The following is a 19,449-nucleotide window of genomic DNA, read 5'->3' as shown; positions in this document are numbered from 1 at the left end:
GAAAGAGAATGCCCTTGGAAGTGAGAGGGCCATTTCTGTAGACTTTCTGAAAGCAAAAGCATAAGTGTAAGTGAAATGTCAACTTGTTAAATACTGGTACTTGTTTTTCTTTTGCAGCTATTGTGAAAATGGCTTCATGCACTGCAGTACCAACAGGCTTCCTGGTGCTTTCCTTCCAGATATTTACTTTGCCAATCAGCCATCTTCCAGAAGTAAGTGTGCTTGGGAAAAAAATTCCTATTTATTATTCTTTCCCTCCCCTCCTTTCTCTCCCAGTCTCTTCATTTGCAGCATGTAGGAAGTACTAAGACATAGTGGGTGGGGTGTTGTTGGTGTCTATAAACCAACACTTCCCACTAGATGGAATCAGGCATGCTCCTGCCTTCAGAGGGAGCTGGGGATGTGTACTGAGCACCTCATGTGATTGGCCATCACAGAACTGTAGTTAGTCGTTGCAATCCCTCTCTTGAGGGGTAGTTTTAGATTCCCACATCCTGCTTGATGGTTATCACCGCAGTGATCCAGTCAGCTTTTTTATTACCTCTATCAGGCTAAGAAGTTGTGATCATTCCTTTGGGAGGCCAACTTACCATTGCTATGCAGGATTTTTAGCTTCAGGATAGGACCACTCCCAAATGGCATGTCGTAAAACTGTTCAGTTACGGAAGCTGGCACAGTATGCAGCAGCTGGCTTCTTGGGAGCACATGACACCAACAACTCAGCATCTGCTCTGGTTGTCCATCAGTTTTGTTGGATGGAATATAGGATGCTGACTCAGACATAAGAAGCCCCATATGGCCTGAGACTAGCATTTTGAAGAGACCACCTCTCCCAGTATGATTTTTGTCCCAGCAACAAAAATTAGGGGAACACAAGAAAGGTTGCTGGGGCTGGTCAAGCACTCTCTGTGAGTGCTCTGAAACTCTGGAGCTAACTTTGTGCCTTACTCAGCAGTAGCCCCAATTTTCAGAGCTTGCTGCTTGGAGATCTTGGAAAGAACTGAATATAAATTTCTGAGAGAGTAAGGGGATTGGAAGGAGATTTGGTAGGTGTCTACCTGATTGAGACCCGATCAAACTGATTACTTTAATGCTTTTAAGATTTAGTAGTTCAATAGTTTAATGTCTTGGGGCAGCATCTTTTTTTAGATTTAATTTACATGGAAACAATGAAATAAATCAATCTAGAGCTGTTTGGAAATTTTGACTTTCCATCAAAAAAACTGAAAACCAAAGTGCCGCATAATTCTATAGTATGTTAGTTAGAGCTGTGTTGTTGTTGTTACTATTATAGTTCTACCAGGACAAGCCCTAGTGTGAGTGCAATTTTACCAGTATAACGATGCTTGCACTAATATAGCTCATTTCCTTCCCCCATGGACAAAAGTACCTTGATATTGGTGTCAATAGAGTTTGCACCTGGGGGGTCAGGGTGAAGGTGGTTGCTTTATTTTTACCAGAATGTAGAAGCTATGTTTGGTTTCCATCTTTATATAAAATTGGACTTGTAATAAAAATGCCCGTGAATTCCATGAGCATTCTCCTAATGACATTTTGATTGTAATGACATTTTTTTGTTAAATTCTTGCAGTAAAAAGGAGCTTGACCTGCAGGCCTCCCATGGACAAGTTGATCTGTCCCCCAAACAACCCAGGGGCTGAAGGCACTGAGTGTGCTAAGACCTGCCAGAACTATGACTTAGAGTGTGTCAGCCATGGCTGTATATCTGGATGCCTCTGTCCCAAAGGGATGGTAAGCAAAATATGAGTTGCTCTGTTTAACCACAAATGGATTGTGATAATTTCCTTTGCCTTATTTTCCTATCATCAGCTCGCCTGTTGTTGCAAGCCATGGGGTTGGGTGCAGCGTCTCCTGTAACTATTTAGCCCAAAAATTCAGTGCTGTTCATCCAATTGGAGCTGCTCCTCAGCAAGTATATTGGGAGGAAGAATATACAGAAATCCCCTTTCCCATGCCCAGTGCACCTGTGTAGACAGGAGCCAAAATGCTGCTGCTCTCATGCTGTGAGCATATGAACAGGGTCACTTAGTGCTGAAGAGACCTGTTTGGGCAGGTGAAGGGGTATAAGTAAGGTCTCTCACATGCATGCTAGGGCCAAGGGGGTGGGTGTACATGGGGATTTATTTAGGTCTTTTTTCAGGCTTAAGACGTCATGAATTTACTTCCTCTGCTAGTTTCAAACTCTTAAAAAAGCAAAAGCAAAGAAAATACTAACTCCCACACCAAACCAGCAATTACCAGTAATTGGCCTCATCTGGAATTATCTACATTGATAAACCATTATTGCCTTTTCTTTTCTATATGTGTATTATTTTTTTCTCCATATGCCTTCCTTTACCTGTCTAGAAACTGAAATTAGAATTGTTATTGATATTTCTGGGATTCGTATTTGTTCCTTCTGTCAAGAGTGGTACCACAAATACTTGTCCAAATGTAGTAAAAGATGCTTCCAAGTCCCCACCGCCAAGGGAACCAGGTTGAAAGATGAAGGTGTTTATTTGTGAATTATTTGTGTGACATAAGAGGGCAAAAGTTGTTGATATTTTTGGGGGGGGGCAATGGGGTACTGGGAAAAGGAGAGCTTCTTTTGTAACTTGAGTTATATTCAGGGAATTCAAGTGTGTCATGTCCTGAAACTGGAAGTTCTGTTTGTCACTGCAGGTGTAGAATACTTTGAGGTAGGATAGCACTTTCTTCTGTGCTAGCCTGTCCTTTCTACCTGCCTATAAGCCTGGCATAATGCAAAGTGAAAGCTTTTTACCTCGCTAATCTAGAAAGGTCCATACTGCCCATGGGTGGGGTCCCCTCCTCCCTTGCCCTCCTAACAAGTCACATATTTGCTTGACTGGACCTTTAGTTTAATGAAAGAAAGTGTGAGCACTACTAAAATGTATGGGCAAGGATTTGTATAATTGCTGCTTATTTAGGCTCAGGTCTTCATGAATTCACTTCATCTGCTAGTTTTGAAGTCCATCAAGAAAAAACAAAACAAAACAAAACCCCAAACCAGTAATTACCAGTAATTGAACTCATCTGGAATTATCTGCATTCATAAACAGTCATTGCCTTTTCTTTTTTAGGTGCATAATATATCATTTCCCCCTCCATATACCTTCCTTTACCTGACTAGAAACTGAAGCTAGTATTCTTTCTAGACATTTTCAGGATTTGTTTTTGTTCCTTCTTTGAAGATTGATATCAGTATGCTGATAAGCAGATACTTATAATGGCAGATCCTACTCTAAAATATAAAGACAGCATCTTTCATTCATTCATTTATAAGCTTTATATGCTTTTTCCTAACAAAGGTTCAGGGCAGCTTACAGAGAACAGAATAATTTATAAAATAGGAGAGCAACAAGGAAAAAATGAAAAGAGAACAAAGCAATTTAAAAGGGGGAACTAGAATATCCATGTAAAATGAAGACCCGCTAAACAATCTCTTAACCTGCTTTGTTTGCCAAATTCCTGCCCAAATAGGAAGGTCATATAGTGTTTCCAAAAAATGTCCAGACTCTGGCTTTGGCAAGAGGGGAAGGAGTTTCAGAGCTGAGGAGCAACAGACAAAGACAACCTTCCATGTGTTTTTGCTAAAGGGAATTCAAATACTGATGGTACTTGCAGGCAGTTGCTCTCACCTGACCTTAAGGATTGCTCTGGGGCATAAGGGAGAAGGCGGTCACTTAGCTATATAGAGCCCAGACTGTTTAGGGCCATATAGTTCAAACCAGCATTTTGAATGGCATTTGGAAAACTACTGGGAACCAGTGCAGTCACTGGATGACTGGAATGATCTGCTCTTGGCATTCTACCCTTCCCTTTCAGAAGGCTCTCTGCCTTCTGCACCAGCTGCAGCTTCTGGGTGGTTTTTAAGGATGGTTTTCAAGGACAGGTACACATAGGACATTGCATTAGTTTAACCTAGAATACTAAATGTAGATAATGGTGGTCAGACCTAAATACCAAAGGAAAGATGACAGCCTTCTCACCATATGGATTTGGATGTCTGTAGTCACTGCCACCACCTGAAGATCCAGGTGCAGCAGAAGATACAGGGGCACCCCCAGGCTATAAACCTGAGTGATAGGGGGAGGCTGATCCCCATCAGTGATAGGCATCTCAACCCACCCCCCCGCCCTCCAACCCAGTCAAGTGGTCTGTCTACCCCCATCATCTCTGTCTTGCCTGGATTCAGTATCAAGTGGTTCTCCCACATCCAGCCCCCAGCTGCAGCCAGGCAATGGGAAAGGATTGAGATTGCAGGGCCAGGGTCAGAAAAGAAGGCAAGGTAGAGCTGGGTGTTGTCAGCATACTGATAGCACCTCAGGCCAAATCTCTGCACAGTCTTACCCATCAGCCTTGCATGCACATCGGAGAGCAGAGGCAACAAGACAGAGCCCTGCCCCCTTTCTCCCCCCTTCCCCCAGGAAAGGTCCTGAGGGGATGACAAAAAATCACTCATTACCACCTTCTGGAGGGTCCCTGCTTGGAAAGAACAGAACCAATTTAGAGTAGTCCCAGGAACACCCACCAGGTCCTGTAAATACTGTATCAGTGTCCATTAGCACAAAATGTAGCTAGACTTCCAGGTGGGCAAAGTTCCTTGCACATACCAGCGGTAGTCTTTTGGGGAAGGCACAAGCCATTGCTTTGGAAAGAAGGTACCTGAACAAATTGTTCATCTGCAAAATGAATCCAGTATTAACTTCCATATAACTGTTACTAATTTTCAGATGTTGCTTTTAAACTGCAGACAATATTTCATTGTCTTGCTGGGGGGAGAAGGGGGGACACGACATGACTCTTCCAGAATAAGAAGTGGATCTTTGAAATGTTTGCAAACTAACTCCAGGTATTTAGCCAAATTCAGATTTACCCTAATCTCCTGTCTGCCCTGGGAGGCTGAGATTTGGATTAATTTCTGGGAACTGATAAAAGCCCTTAGAAGAAGATATTCTAACACTTAAAAAAATAAAGGAATGTTAATTATTCAAGAATAAATCCATTTGATGCTCATATTCACACTGACCTCAACCACCATGAGTACAGGTTCTGAAATCTGTTTGAAAACATTGTTTAAACCAGGGGTGCCCACCCTGCAGCACATGTGGCACAGGCAGCTTCTGTGCATGGCATGTGGTAGACTGGGGAGGGGACAAGCAGCGCAATGACAGCTAAATCAGGGAGTAGAAAACAGAACAGCAAATTGGGCAGAAAGCAAAGCAGCAGATCAGGCAAAGAGAATGGGGAAGGGAACGGAAAGCAGAGCAGCTGATTGTGCAGGAAAGGGGGATCAGGTGGCACTGGGGGAGGGTTCAGTGCTAATTTGTAAAAAGATTGGCCCCCACTGGTTTAAACAGTTATTGCACAAAACTGTTGCCAGAAACAGCAACCTTTAGTGTTTATTGATATTTGCTGTCTGATTCTGGACTCTTTGTTCACATTATTTGTCCCAGTACATTCAGTGCGGTGACTTGCTAGAGTTAGTGTTTTGAATGATTGGGTTTGAATGAAACACATGACAGGTTTGTATCCACTAGATGGCAGTATGGTTCAGTCTACTGCTTTGACATTTCACAGCATAATTGCTTCCCATCTTATTCCCTGCCCTTTTGGCAGGTGAGAAAACCACAAGGCACTCTCTGCTCTCAAAACGGTAATCAGAATAAGCCAACATATACAGATTTATTCCTTTGTAACCCTGGACACAAAAAAGAGAACATCAGAGCTCAGCATTTTTTTGCCTCCTTATGCTGGGAATATGGTTTAACGGAAAAGGCTAAGATCCAATGATGCGTGGGCTCACTTGAGATCGATTGCATGAGATGTGCCCACATGCATTCAGTGCTCTATAGCAGGGTAAAAATTGTCCCAAGTATTAAACCAAAATTATCTTTTGGCAACCAGATTATTTTTGCTCTAAAAGTAATGTTGTGGGGAGGATTTGAATGGTAATCAAATGTGAAACGCTATGTTTGAACCAGGTGATTTTATTCAATGCTAGTTTTCTTCTTTATTGTAGTGTCTCAGTAACCCTCTTGCATGCAGGCGGATGGAGACACTAAAGAATGATACTGGTATTTTCCACATGAGTGATTGGGAGAACTCAAAAACAGGGAAATCAGTCTTACCTGCCTGGTCTTACCCAGGGGGCTTCTGTTGCTGCTTCTGTGGCATGTACTGGGCGTTCTGGTGCTCCCTTTCAATCGGCAATTGGAGCTGATGCCCTGCTTGCTTATCCCTACTTATACTGCTGCATATGATATATGTGAACAATTGCCTGGCAAAAGCAGCAGATGCTTACAGCAATTAATATGATGTTAAAAGCAATATTGTCTTTATGGTAGATAAAGACATGTCTAAAATAATAGCAGCTGAGTTAATCCTAATTCACAGAGCAGTCTATAAACTCCAATATGACAACGTAAAGTATGCATCGACCCATTGGGAGTAACACACCCAAGAAAGAAAAGGGTAGTCTGATTAAGGATTGTTTGCAATTTAAAAAGAACAGAACTCATTGTATAAACTGGAATAAGATGAATCTTTTAGGTTGAAAGTTTTTACTGTCAGATAATAAGGTCACATTGAAAATTTCTGTCAGAAAATGTCCATTTTGGCATGTTTTTGGTTTTTGTGATTGGAAAATTCAAAATAAATTTATTTTGAACAGGCATTTTGGGGGAAAAAAAGGAAATTTGTTTGCTTTGACTTAAATTATAAGGTTGTTATAATTAATTTATAAATCAATTGTAATTAATTTTAGTGTTCCTTTTCAAGATTTGTTTTCTTCCCCTTTCTCTCTCTTCCTCTACTGAAGTAGGGAAGAACCATTCTTCACATACATTCTTTCTTTTGCACCAGGAAGACATAAGAAATATGAAAACGTGTGAAAAACACACTTTCTTTTTGAAGTTTACTTCTCTTCCAGTATTTTCTAAGTGGAAAAGAGGGGGAGAGGAGAGTGAGAAAGTAGTATTTTACCACACCAGTGGAAAAAAGCAAGGCACATAAGAAAAAGGGGGACCCTAAAATCCAGAAACCCAACCTTTTTTCATTTTTCAAACACTGGAATGAGAGAACTTTTAAAATGTGAATAAATATTTTTCATTTTGGTCTGACACAACAAAATGGAGCTTTTTTGTTTTGAAGCGTTTTATTTGCACATGAAAATTCCCTGAAAATTATGATATTTTCTACCAGAAAACTTTGCAAGTTGTTTTTCCACAAAAGATAATGTTATGGGAGGAATCTTATGTCTTCCTCACAGCTGCTTCATAAATTACTGCTGGTTTGCACAGCTTTAAGTATATCATACATCACATGTCTTCAAGAAGAGGTGAGGCAGCTGCCTGCCTATTTGAATACCTGTATTCCTTGGTTATACCAGCTAATGCCATTTTATATATAATTGTCCTTGTCCATACAAAATACAAAATTCTGTTTAGCAACGTGTTAGTTAAAGCATGTTTGTTAGTGGGTTTAGCATCACGTACCTTCCTGGTACAAATAAGCTATCATCTGTCGTGGCTCCCCCCCCCACCCATACTGAAACACTAGTATTGAAAGATGGAGAGAGAATCTGAGGTTATGTGGTCTTGGGAAACAGTGCAGGACACAAGGTTGCAGTCCAGCCTAAATAAACTGGAAGATAAGGCAGAGAAACTGTAACACTTATGAAGCCTAAAATATTATTTTATTTTTTAAAAAAAGGAAAGAAAAGAAAGGAGAGAAATTTGATACAAAAAGTGGGACCTCTATGCCATATCAGAGCTAGTTATGATTGATTCTACCAGATCCTCCCACCCTTAACAACTGGAACCTTCATTAGCGAGTCAGCCATTCAAATCCAATGAGCGCGCTCCCATGAATATGGCTAATAAGGATGTGAGAGGGTGTGAACGGCAGCTAGTCTCATTATGATCTTGTGACTTGTCTTGTGGTTACCTCTCCACGCAATCATGCCTGCACCACCTTGATCTGTGAGGCTCCCTTGAATGAGAGAAAACTATTACTAGGATGTGAGGGTCCCCCAGAAAATCCAGCTGTTTTAAGCAGGAGCATTGAGAGAATGGTGCTTTCTTATCTGACTCATTATAGCTTTGTAGCTGAGGCTGGCATTGAGCACTGGGTTGCCAGAGATGTTATCTTTTGGATGGAATGGCTAATTGAGCTTTGGATCATACATTTGTCATTAATAAATGACATTGTGGGTTGGAGATAAAACAGTTAATATCAAAATTCTGGTCTCATTCCAGCTTAGGTAATCATGTCCTGTTCCCTAAATCCTATTTACTTCCTGGAAGTTCCAGCTGGCAAAAGTATTCTTTGCTTCCTATCAGGAATTTAGTAAATGCTGCTTTATGACTGCATGTCTGGTGAACAAAATAACTAATTTTTTTAGTTTGTTTATTGGCTAGGTTGTGACTAGCTCTGCATGTTGAGGGGGAAAGGAAAAATTGTACCAGCGGTCCCTTCACCAACCCCATCATCTATGGCCAGCCAGAATCCCAGATGTTGTGTCCTAGGAGGTTAGCTCTTTCCTGCTCAAGCCTGGTGCTAACAGTGATGTTAAAAAGTACAGAAATGTTGGGAAGTGTAGGGGTAAGAGTAAAGCCATAGACACCTTCCTCTTTTGTACTTCCAGAAGTTCTTCTAATGAGAGAGAACACTTGATGGTTGCAAATGTTTTTCTCCCCCTTCCCCCACCCTTCCCTTTATAGGGATGACCGTGCGCAGTATAATGTTGTTCTCAATTGATGAGACCATGGATCTGCATATGAAATTAAAGACCCTCTTTAATATAAAATATTTTTTGCTACTATTCTGGATCTTGGATAGATACTTATTCTACCAAATTTAAGTTCCAATAAGCACATGGGCTGAGTTAAGTGTTGGCATACTTACTGAACAAACCTGATTGTACAAACAGGTGTCAAGTTCAAGGTCTCTGCACAGAAGAAAAGGAAACTCTGCTTATTCATCATAACATTGAGATTAGATGGGTCTCATCATCTCCGATTTAGAAGCAAAAATGACTATTTTACTTTGGTAATAAAATTTTAATTTCTAGATTAGGGTGCAGAGGAAGGCAAATCTTTTAAATTGCACGGGTCTCAAATTCTGAACCAAAATCAACCCTGGTGTGGCAAAAATAGAATACCAAGATCTTAGTAAAACTAAACTAACCTTTTTGGTGAAGCTCTACTCACAGTGGAAAGAAGATAAAAATGGGATCAAATTCAGTGAAAAGTACTAGAAATACCTGAACATTCACAAAGTAGTGATTTTAAGAAAAGGGAGAAGTGATTAACTATCATACAAAAGAGGAAGGGCTAGAGCAAGGAATATAGGGATGAAATTAAAATGGGTAAAATGTAAACTGAATATAATAGTTTATTTCCCAATGAAAAACTATTAGACTATGGAAGACCCTCTTAACAGAACTGGTCCTTGTCCTGTTCTTTGGGTCATAGATATACGTTTGGAAGAACACTAGCAAACCCTGTCAATTTCTTAGCATTGGCAGAGTGATGCACTAAAGCTGCCTATAGACATGCTGGTTCACGTTCTAACGAGAGCGTGTTAGAGTATTCTTGATTAATTGACTCTGGTCTGCATTTTAATTAGAATGCTCCAGCATTGCCTTACCGTCACCTGTATTAACCCCACCATGTTTTAAAATGGTTGTGCAGGCACTTTAACTAAAACTCGTCCAATAAGCTATAGGTAAAGCGCCCCTGTGGCCATTTTAAAAAGGGGGGAGGTGCGGGCTGAATACACGACAGTGAGTTGTTTTAATTAGAACAGCTGTCAGGGAACTGCTTTAATTAAAATGGCCTCTCCCTTCCCCAAATTGAGCCGGAGCATATTCAGTCACACTAATTGCACGTGTATAGGCACCCTAAATTACCTAGTTCATCTTTTCCAACATTTTTACAAATAACTGTATCTATGTCAACTGCATTTTTGTTCCTAGGTTTTCCAAATTGTCTTTGTTCCCCATCAGTTGCATCAATGGCTACGTAGAAGAAAGGAGTTTAGTGATATTCTTCTAGACTTTCTTTGTCTTTAATGATATCTCACATCATAAAAATAGATTTGCTTCCCCGCCCCCCTCTGATTTGCAGATGGCCTAAGCCACGTACTTCCCTTATGGTCACCATTCAGTGTCATTTGATACTGCTTCTTACATGGTTTCTTCCAATTGTTTGTCTTTCAGTTGCTAATCAGGCTGAACTCTTCTTCCATTCTGTTCTTTGTCTGATGATGAGACAGTAGGTTGTTATAGGTGGCATACTTCTTCTTTTGTATGGCTGATGTAGATACAGAACAACAACTATATATAATTTTATATTTAGGTGGTTGAGTCAGACAATTGCACCAGGAGCAGCAGAGTGTATTTCTGTGATACCTCCTTCATATTTGTGGATCAGGCATTGAATCATTTTATGTTCCATGGTCTGTTCTGAGTGACCACAGTTGTACACTGGAGAGTTTTTAATTTTCCATTTGTGCATCAAACATCTGCATCTCCTGTGGTTTGTGCAGATATGGTTTAGAGTTGCCAATGGACATCATGCAAGATCAAAGCCTTCTGCTTTGGATCTGTCGCAAGATGTTTATTTGGGACTTCCTGTGAACTCTATTTGGTTTTCCAAGCTTCATCAGGGTTGAAGTCACATTGTTGAAAGTTAAGTGTGTGCTGGATGTGGCATGCTGAGGGCTGGTGAATAGGTCTGTACATGCTTCCCAGAGAACTTCAAGGTAGTTGTATTCTTCCATTCTTCCTTTCTTCCTTTGTTCTTTACTGTGTTTTAGTTTCAAACTGTTTTTTCTTATCAGTAAGTTCCTGTGTAAGCTGTCTGATTTTTACTTCCCTGTTTTTTCTAGGCCATCTTAGTTGATACCCAGTCCTTTCCACCTTCTCCAATAGAGTGAAACAAGGCTTTCCTTTGTATGCTTATTGTCCTATTTGCTTTCATAGGAAAATATTAACAATACATCTCTCACTCAGATAATCTTACATCCTTCTGCCCTTGGATCTCCATTTTCTCATGTTTATTTTTGCTCTATGTGCTGATAGTTTACAGTTAGATATTAAGAGTGCTAAATGTTGATAACATATTATATGTATGTGCGTTTTAGGTACGACATGAAACCAAATGCATTGCTCTTGAGAGGTGCCCATGTTTCCACAATGGAAGAGAATATTCTACAGGACAGAGAATGACCAAGGACTGTAACACTTGGTGAGCTATTGATGATGATATTTTTTCCAGGTTTTCAATAAGATGACTCTTAAAACCATGCTTTCCCTCTTTAGTTAGTAGACTAGGGATAGAAAGTAGGATGAATTGCACTGAGGGACTGTTGGCATTGCAACGAGCCAGGATCAAGACCAATGATGCATGATTATAGTTGCGAAGGATCCAATACATAATTATGTATTGGATAAAGATCTATAGATTTCCTTGTCAAAAGGGACCATTATGATCCTGTAATGTGACCTCCTTCATCACTCTGGCTAAAGAACCTAATTATTTTGTTGAAATACTCTGGTACCTTGCTGCGAGTTTCCTCAAGCTTCTTGTGGAAGAAACATTCATGCATGTATTGAATATTTTTTATGTAATATATGCAGGACTTTTATATTTTGTGTAATACACAATTGCTGTAATGGAATAATATGCGGAATGATAAAAAATGCCAAGCCACCTAGTGGGAAAACCTATGTAACACCTAAGGAATTGTATCATGTCCCCTCAACTGGGTAATCCTTATAAGTTAAATGCCTATTATTGCCACCAGTTTGCTCTTTTATCTCATGTCATTAGATAAAAGACAAACAGTCCTGGGAGTATGAGTTGGATCCCACTCCTTCAGGTAAGTGCCCTCACTGCTAGGGTGCTGAGTCTTGCTTTCTCTTCCTGACCCTGTGATTCTTGGATTCCTTCTGAACAGTGGCAGGGCCTCTTTTTTTGGGCAAGAAGAGAGATGGTGGAGGGGAGTGCTCCCAAAGAAGAATAAACTGTAGCCCAGTAGTCAAGAAAATGGAAGACGGGGGCTTGCACCCCTTCAGAGTGAGGAGGGAACAGGATAGCTCTCCACAGGTGCACAGATGGCTCTTATTCCTATGATGGGGGCATTTACATACTCAGAGGGGGCTCCTACATTTTAGTTGGGTAACTAAGAGTTGGTTTCAAGCTGTCATTCACTGGGTGAAACAGAGCCCTGCCCCTGGTGCCCAGTAAATGTATTTATTTTCAGTCATTTTTTAAATCCACAATAATTTTTATACACTGCTACATTGCTCCATTCTTTCAATCCACTCTTATTGTTTCTGATGACATAGTTGTGAAGTTGCAGCCAGGGGAAGTGGTTCTCCTCCACATGTGCTCCCAGACGCACAAAAACTTTTCCTCAAAAGTAGGGTGTGGGGAGACTGTAAGAAGCCAACAATTTTGTTGTTTGCATAAAGCTGTTCATACTTGCATCTTATTTCAATTATTAGTTTTGAGCTCAACTGGTAAAATTGGAAAACAAGATCTTTATTATCAAAGAAAAAAAGAGTTGTCTCAACAATGTACTGGGCTTGTAAAGCTTCATGACCGTTTTCTGCAGATGCCAAGTTGAGCATCATTTAGAAATTGATGTGAAAAATTACTGCTGTTTTGAGAATACCCACAAATAGATGATATGCATTTTGAAAGTCAAATCTTCCTTTCCCTTTTGTTTTTATTTTTTGTCCTGCTATAGCAGAAGTTCTCATTCTCATTTGTTCTCAGCCAAATGTGCACACCTGCAAGCACAGTATATGAGCCAGAGGTGTCAGATTTGGCATTTGCACTCAGTTTGACATATGGGAGACCCTAGTTCATGAACAGCAGAACAGCTCTAACCCTAAGCCAGTGGCAAAGATTTTGTTATGCTATGTGCTGGGAATTCAGTGCTTCATATTGTAGAGCTTGATGAAAATTTTGAAATAATATTTATGAAGCATTATGCAGTAGAACTTTGCTAATCTGACTTTTGCTAAACTACACACATTATAATCAGCACAATTATTTTTTGGTTTTTCTCTTTGCTTTTAACAAAGATTTAAGAGCAGCTACTGTGATGAGGTTTCAAGTTACTGGGATCTCATTGGTTTAACAAAATGTATGGCACAGTATTTACTATATACTACAGTGTCATCAACATGGAATTGTGATTTGGATTGCATTAACGCACTAGATAGGGACAGGAGAAGTCAAGGTTCAGTTTCCACCACTGTCAAAACCTTGGGATGTGTGACCTTCTTGTCTATTAAGAATGTGAATTCTTTCTCAAATGTGTTTATACAAAGCTTAGCATAAGGGGACCTTGGTCTCCTGGAATGCCCACGAGCACAGTTTTAACACACAAAAAAAGGTATTACATTTCTGTTACTCCTTATAGTTATATTTTCATTCAGTTTATTCCATTTTCTGCTTATTAGCAGCATTCTATAATTTTACTGTGGGCCAGCTCAAGCCCTTGGACATCAGTGGGAAGAGGGCACTTGACACCCATGGGCTTTGAATGGGGGACCCTTAGGTCTCCTATTTGCCAGTGTAAATTAGGAAGGGTCTGTGGGGCGGGAGTGGAGGGCATGTCTTTACCTATCTGTGCTTCAGCTTCCCCATTTGCAAAATGGGGACAATGAGGTTGATCTGCTTGTGAAAAAGTCTTCTAATAAATGTGCCATATAAGAATGAGGCATGATTGCTTTACTCACTACAACAGACATGTTTAAATGTTCTCTGGAAATAGGACTATGGTGGCATGCATTGTGGCTAGCTAGGTGACATGATGAACACTAAAAATAATAATAATAAAAAATCTCTAGATGCTTTATTCTTTTCTCATTTACACTGGTGTGACTCCAAAGAACTCAACTGAGCTTGCAGCAGTGTAAAAATAATGAGAGAAAAGATTTCAGTGCATTTGCATTCCAGTTACATATGAGAAAACTACCAAGCTGCATACTAGCTAGTGACAAGGAGAAAACGGTGAAGAAAGGAAAGTAAAAAAGAGTATTCCTTTCCTTTTTTTTTTTTTTTTTTTTTTTTTACAGTGTCTCTAGTTTTAGATGAAATTAATGGTGTAGTGCAGCTGGCATAGGCATGAAAATCTTGAACAACTCAAATAGGCAGTGGCTTTACTCTTTATGAACAGCCATTCTCTGTGCACAGTGGTGGTGATGGGGAGGTGGTTGGCAGTCTACCTTAACATCACATGTGGCTGAAGCGGTCTTTCTTGTGGGCCAGACATTCTGATCCACTGTACCTCCCTGTTTGGTCTGATCATCATGTGGACCAGGGGTCTGTCATGCCCAGTGGCTTTCCTCCAAGTGTTTTTTAGGTTAGACTATGAGGTAATGTCTCCATTGCTGGGTCAGATAAAATACCATTAAGAATGAAATTCATTTAAGAACAGGGAGACTTATTTGGAAAAGGATGGTATTATACTTAAGTAATACAGTCTGAACAAAAGCCATTGGCAGACTGAATTATAGGCCTGGTTTCTTGGTCTCAAAAGTTGGTCACTAGAGTAAACAGAGTAAACACATGTCCTCTGGCATCAGACAGCTTCATATTAAATCTACTACTATTTTGGCTTCCTATGGGGAAAAAGGGACACTACTGCAAATAAAACATGGCCAGTCACATTGTGCTTCATATTTAATGTATAATGGTCTTTGGAGGATAATAAAAGTGTTTTTGTAAAAGGATAGTCTGAGCAGGGAAGGATATCCACGGTACAATACTAATATTATGAAGCATTCCAGTGAGCTCTGCCCAGCCCTCCATGTGTAATAAAGTAGTTCAGAAAAGCATGTATTTCTGTATACAGCCTGCAAGTGGAGGGAAAATCTATTTACACTGTCTTTGGGTGCTGTTATATATTATATTGTTTTTATTTAAGTTATTTTTAACCAAGTTGTTGACCTTATGGGAAATGATTGTCACCCCCACCCCAGCTCCTTGTGTGCAGGTAAAAGAGACCAAGCAGTATAACATGACCCTATAGGCTTGGTATTCCAGGTCTCCCCAAGCACAGGTGTTGAGGCAGATAGCAACAGGTTATCCTTTGAGGACTCTTGCTCAAGCCCAAACAAAGAGCGTGGTTGGGGAATAGAGAGTCATGTCTAGGGCCTGGTTGCAGCACAGAGTATTGCAGAGATTCCTGGCAGGCTGCCATGAGTTAGAAAAGCCTCCTGGGCATCTAAATTGCGCTGGGTGCCTTTCCAGTCTTCAGAGGAGTTTGGGACTAGAGAGGTGAAAGAAGGTGGAGAAGAGGCACAGCCTAATTCTTGTCTTGCATGTGTCTTTTCACAGAGTGGGTGGTTGAGATCAGTCACATAAACTGCATGGAATTTGTTTTTGCTTTCTGTATGCAAGTTAGTTTTCAACTCTTTAATTTAGGAAGAGGGCCTTTTTAATTCAAATTGGACTTGGAATCTCTCAGGAAGAGGTAATATTTTAGGGCTTCATCCAAAGCTGACTGAAGTCAGTGGAAAGTCTCCTGTTGATGACAGGACATTCTAATTGGGACCATAGAGAGAGAGAGCAGATAAGAAGGTTGAAGAATTTGAGAAAACTTAATTTTTTTTTCATTTCTGAGCCATACAAGGCTCACCCAAAATCATTGTTTAGAAAAATTAGGATACTATAAAAATTATTGGCTGGGTGGAGAGTTCATGAGAGGCAGTGTTGAATTGCAATAGTAATCTAAAGATAACTTGTTTACATGTTTACTCTAATCTGAAATCCAGATGATGAAAATATAGTGCAAGGCAGCTCTTTCTTTCAGGAATTTCAGCCTAGTATCAGTATTTGATTTTCAGAGAGCAGTTCTGCTGTGAGAGAGAATTGACTAATCACAGATCAAAGCAGAGATCAAGCTCTCCTGCTGCTTATGAAGCTTTCTCCACAAGGACAACTGTCTCCATGAAGAGCCTTGCATAGTCCAGACGCTAACACCACCGCATAACATGTTTTAAGAGTGAACACTTGCTTAAATGCCTTAAATAATATTGGAAACACTACTGTCCATTGTAGCAATTTACATGAACAATAAACTGGATTCCATTTTACTAGTTTCGAGTGTTGGAGAAATTATCCCTAAATTGTACCATGTCTGCTGCAATGGAAACCTGGTCTGTGGCTAGGGGTCCTGGCTGCTATTACAGTACTAGTAATAATTTGCTCTAGTATTAATTGAACTGACATATATCTACAAGTTCTGTACCATGCATCTAAAAATGCTTTTCTTGTCTGGGATGATAAAAGATCTGCAGGCATTTCTGATGTTATTACTTCCAGTTAACAATAAGGAACTGCAGGAATAAAGTCCTGTTTATACACAGTTAGAGCTTTTTGTGGTACATGGATGTTAAAGCCCCCATCTTGCATCAGATTTAAAGATGAGGGATAATGAAGTGAAAGTAAAGTTTCAATTTTTTCCCTATTGAAACTAAAGCTTAATTTTGCCCCTGCTCTTACCCTGGTAGTATCCATCCTTTGCCTGTTGAATCTTGCCTATATTATCATGTGCTTTACTTTTGCCATACTTTGGCTGCTAGTCTTCTAATTACTCTAGCCAGACAATTCTCCCTTATGCTAGCTTTGGTTACTTTATGCAAGGCATGCTTTAGTCAAATTCAATGGCCTGTTAAATCTATGAACTTTTAATTGCACAAGTGACAATGATATTAAGGTGTGAGACTTTAGATGCTCAGCTTGAGCATCTGATCTTAACGGGGCTTAGTTTTCAAAAGCTGCTGAACAGTAGCTGTGTGGACATTTTTGTGTCCAAACTACACATACAGAGTCAGTGATCCCACTGTGTAAAGGCCAAAAGTAGCAGTTACACATCTGGTTAACTGCCACTTAGGTGTTTAAAGTGAATTAGGATTCTGTTGGAAGTGTGCAAGTCACAATATTGTATCTTATGGTTCACTACTATTTTTCTTGCATCCTTCTCTCTCCTTCCGTATTGTATCTTTAGATGGTAAACTGTGTAAGGTGAAGACCTGACCTTCCTTTATACTGTCATAAAGTACCAAGCATATTCTGAGTGCTACATAAATAATAATCACTATTAACTTTTTTCTGGCAGTGTGTGTCGTGGCCGAAAGTGGGACTGCACAACTAATGTATGTGATGCCACCTGCTCCGTTATTGGTACTGCTCATTACTTGACATTTGATGGATTAAAATACAAGTTCCCAGGTGCCTGTCAATATGTGCTGGTTCAGGTGAGAATTGAGAGTACTGCATATTCTTGCCATAATGAGCGAGTTTGACCAAAAAAATTGTATTGTGCATTTTGAACTGAAAAAGAAGCCTGGCACTGAAATGAGTTACTGTAAAATGTCCTCCATTACTAAGCCAGATGTGTAAGAAAGGCCCCTGGCAAACATTACACTTAAGATGTGATTAACCTGTTAATCGCTTCTTGAATAGGAGCCTGGCCATGCAGTCAAGCAATGAATGGTGTGACAAAAAGGGAAACCAGCCACAGATTATTCCACAAAATATATGTAATATTTTTGTGGCTGGTTCCTAGTTGAATGTATGGCAGGTTTCCTGATGCCACCTGCATTGCAAGGCTTGGCTGACAACTTCCTATGTCAGCAGGCTGACAGCCATATGGTGCAACCCAGCATGGGGTTGTGCGCCACTATTTTCAAGGTGCCGTGTCAAGGGCTGATCATCAGTTGGGCTGGGGTGCCAGGCCATGCGGGGCTGTAGAGCTCCCCACAGGGATTGCTGAAATCAGGCACACACTGCCGTGTCAGTGGTGGTCTTGAACCCATGTGGGATCTTTATGGATGGACTGACACGATGTGTTTTCTGAGGGTGGACTTTAACTGTATACACGCATATGTCCACATCTCTATTCCCATAAATGAGGGACTTTGACACAAAGTGATCCAAAACCATCAATTTAAGATGCAGGTAATTATGCCATCTTGTTCTGTCTCCCATGTGTACAAATAATAATCAATATCCCCAAGGTATCTTAGGTAACATTATGGAAAAAAAACCCCTTATATCAATATAATTTGCTACAAAATATCTGTATGTACATTTATAACATACTAGTCAAATGCATCTTTGTCCCCTTTCTGTATTTAAACAATACAAAGCCTGAAGTGCAGCACAAAATATATTAAATAATTATGTAATAATGAATCATGTATTAATAAGCACATTGACAAATTTTTCAAGAGCCTGCATAAGGGTGTGCTTTTCAGGCTTGCATTTTTCCATGTCTGTATAAATATATTTTTCAAATTTATCTTTTATTTGTTCCTATTGAATAGGATTATTGTGAGGATATGCTTGGGACCTTTCGGATACTCATTTCAAACGAGGGATGTGGCTTTACCCGAGACAAGTGCACTAAAAGAGTTACCATTTTCTTTGAAAATGGGGAGATAGAGCTGTTCAATGGAAATGTATGTACTCTTGCCTTCTTCCTTTCTCCTTTACAATGGTATGACAGTGTCTTAGAATGGTTAGAAAGGTTAGAGTCCTTGAGTGGAAGGACTGACCTTTTAACAGTGGTTTGAGCTTTGAAGAGTCAGATAATAAAAAAAAGTATGTTAGTGACCCAGTGTGTGGGAATACAAATCTTACCCCAGGATGTTGTGTTGGTTTAGATATAGACGATATGGCTCTACAATTGTGTTAAACATGCTGCTTTGTGTTATAGTAACAAATCATTGCAGTATTTCTCAACTCCTTTTAACTGCAGGAGGTAGCACCTCTAAGTTATCTTTTAGTTGGGGCTCTTTAAGTAGCATTAACAATTACATGGAACTTCTAATTAGCCTTTTCATATTGCCCACCAGTGCTTTACTGCAGTTGTTAAATGAAGAGCTGTCTGTCTTAATGCTTGAGATTTTTCTATTGGAAAAAAGCCCTCTGTGTTCTAGGCTGTCCTTATGGATTCTTTAAGTAGAGGAATAATCTTTCTTTTCATAAGTGACTGTGGAATGGTTCAGAGAAATGAGAAGGAGGTCAATTCATTTTACTATTTTTGAATATGGTCCTGTGCGATTGTTGCTCCCTTGACTTTCTACATGCTGCATGGTATAAATATAAATTGAAGCACGGCTAATTGCAAGGGGATAGGTAAAAAATTGGCTGTCTCTTGCCTAGTAAAACTTGGGCCTAATTCAGTCCTGTGATGGACCAAGCACGTTTCTGGAGCTGAAAAATATCAGCTATTTTTCCTCATGTTAAAACAAGTGTCAGATGGAAAATCCAGATGACTGGATTCATCTCTCTCCTTCCCCCAACACACTGTCATGAATTGACCAGGAACTGCTCCCACCTTCCACCCTACTCCATGACAGGAAATAACCTTTCCAGAGGGCAGAGTTCAGCCATT

General features: G+C 40.0%; 1 protein-coding gene across 2 annotated transcripts in view; it reads left to right on the top strand.

The window, feature by feature from the left end:
• Positions 1–19,449, top strand: part of VWF (von Willebrand factor) — a 204,098-nt gene that overhangs the window by 57,426 nt on the left and 127,223 nt on the right. For both annotated transcript variants that reach the window (XM_006028763.3, XM_006028762.3), the window contains exons 17-21: positions 118–212; positions 1,592–1,752; positions 11,170–11,273; positions 17,167–17,305; positions 18,377–18,511. In XM_006028763.3, the coding sequence (XP_006028825.1) occupies positions 118–212; positions 1,592–1,752; positions 11,170–11,273; positions 17,167–17,305; positions 18,377–18,511 (634 nt within the window). The remainder of the gene's footprint in view (positions 1–117; positions 213–1,591; positions 1,753–11,169; positions 11,274–17,166; positions 17,306–18,376; positions 18,512–19,449) is intronic.

This window comes from Alligator sinensis, unplaced genomic scaffold, assembly GCF_000455745.1.
Source record: "Alligator sinensis unplaced genomic scaffold, ASM45574v1 scaffold35_1, whole genome shotgun sequence".
In the NCBI taxonomy this organism is placed as follows: Eukaryota; Metazoa; Chordata; order Crocodylia; family Alligatoridae; genus Alligator; species Alligator sinensis.
The sequence above is the reverse complement of the archived record's forward strand: the minus strand, read 5'-3'. Positions and strand labels throughout refer to the sequence as shown.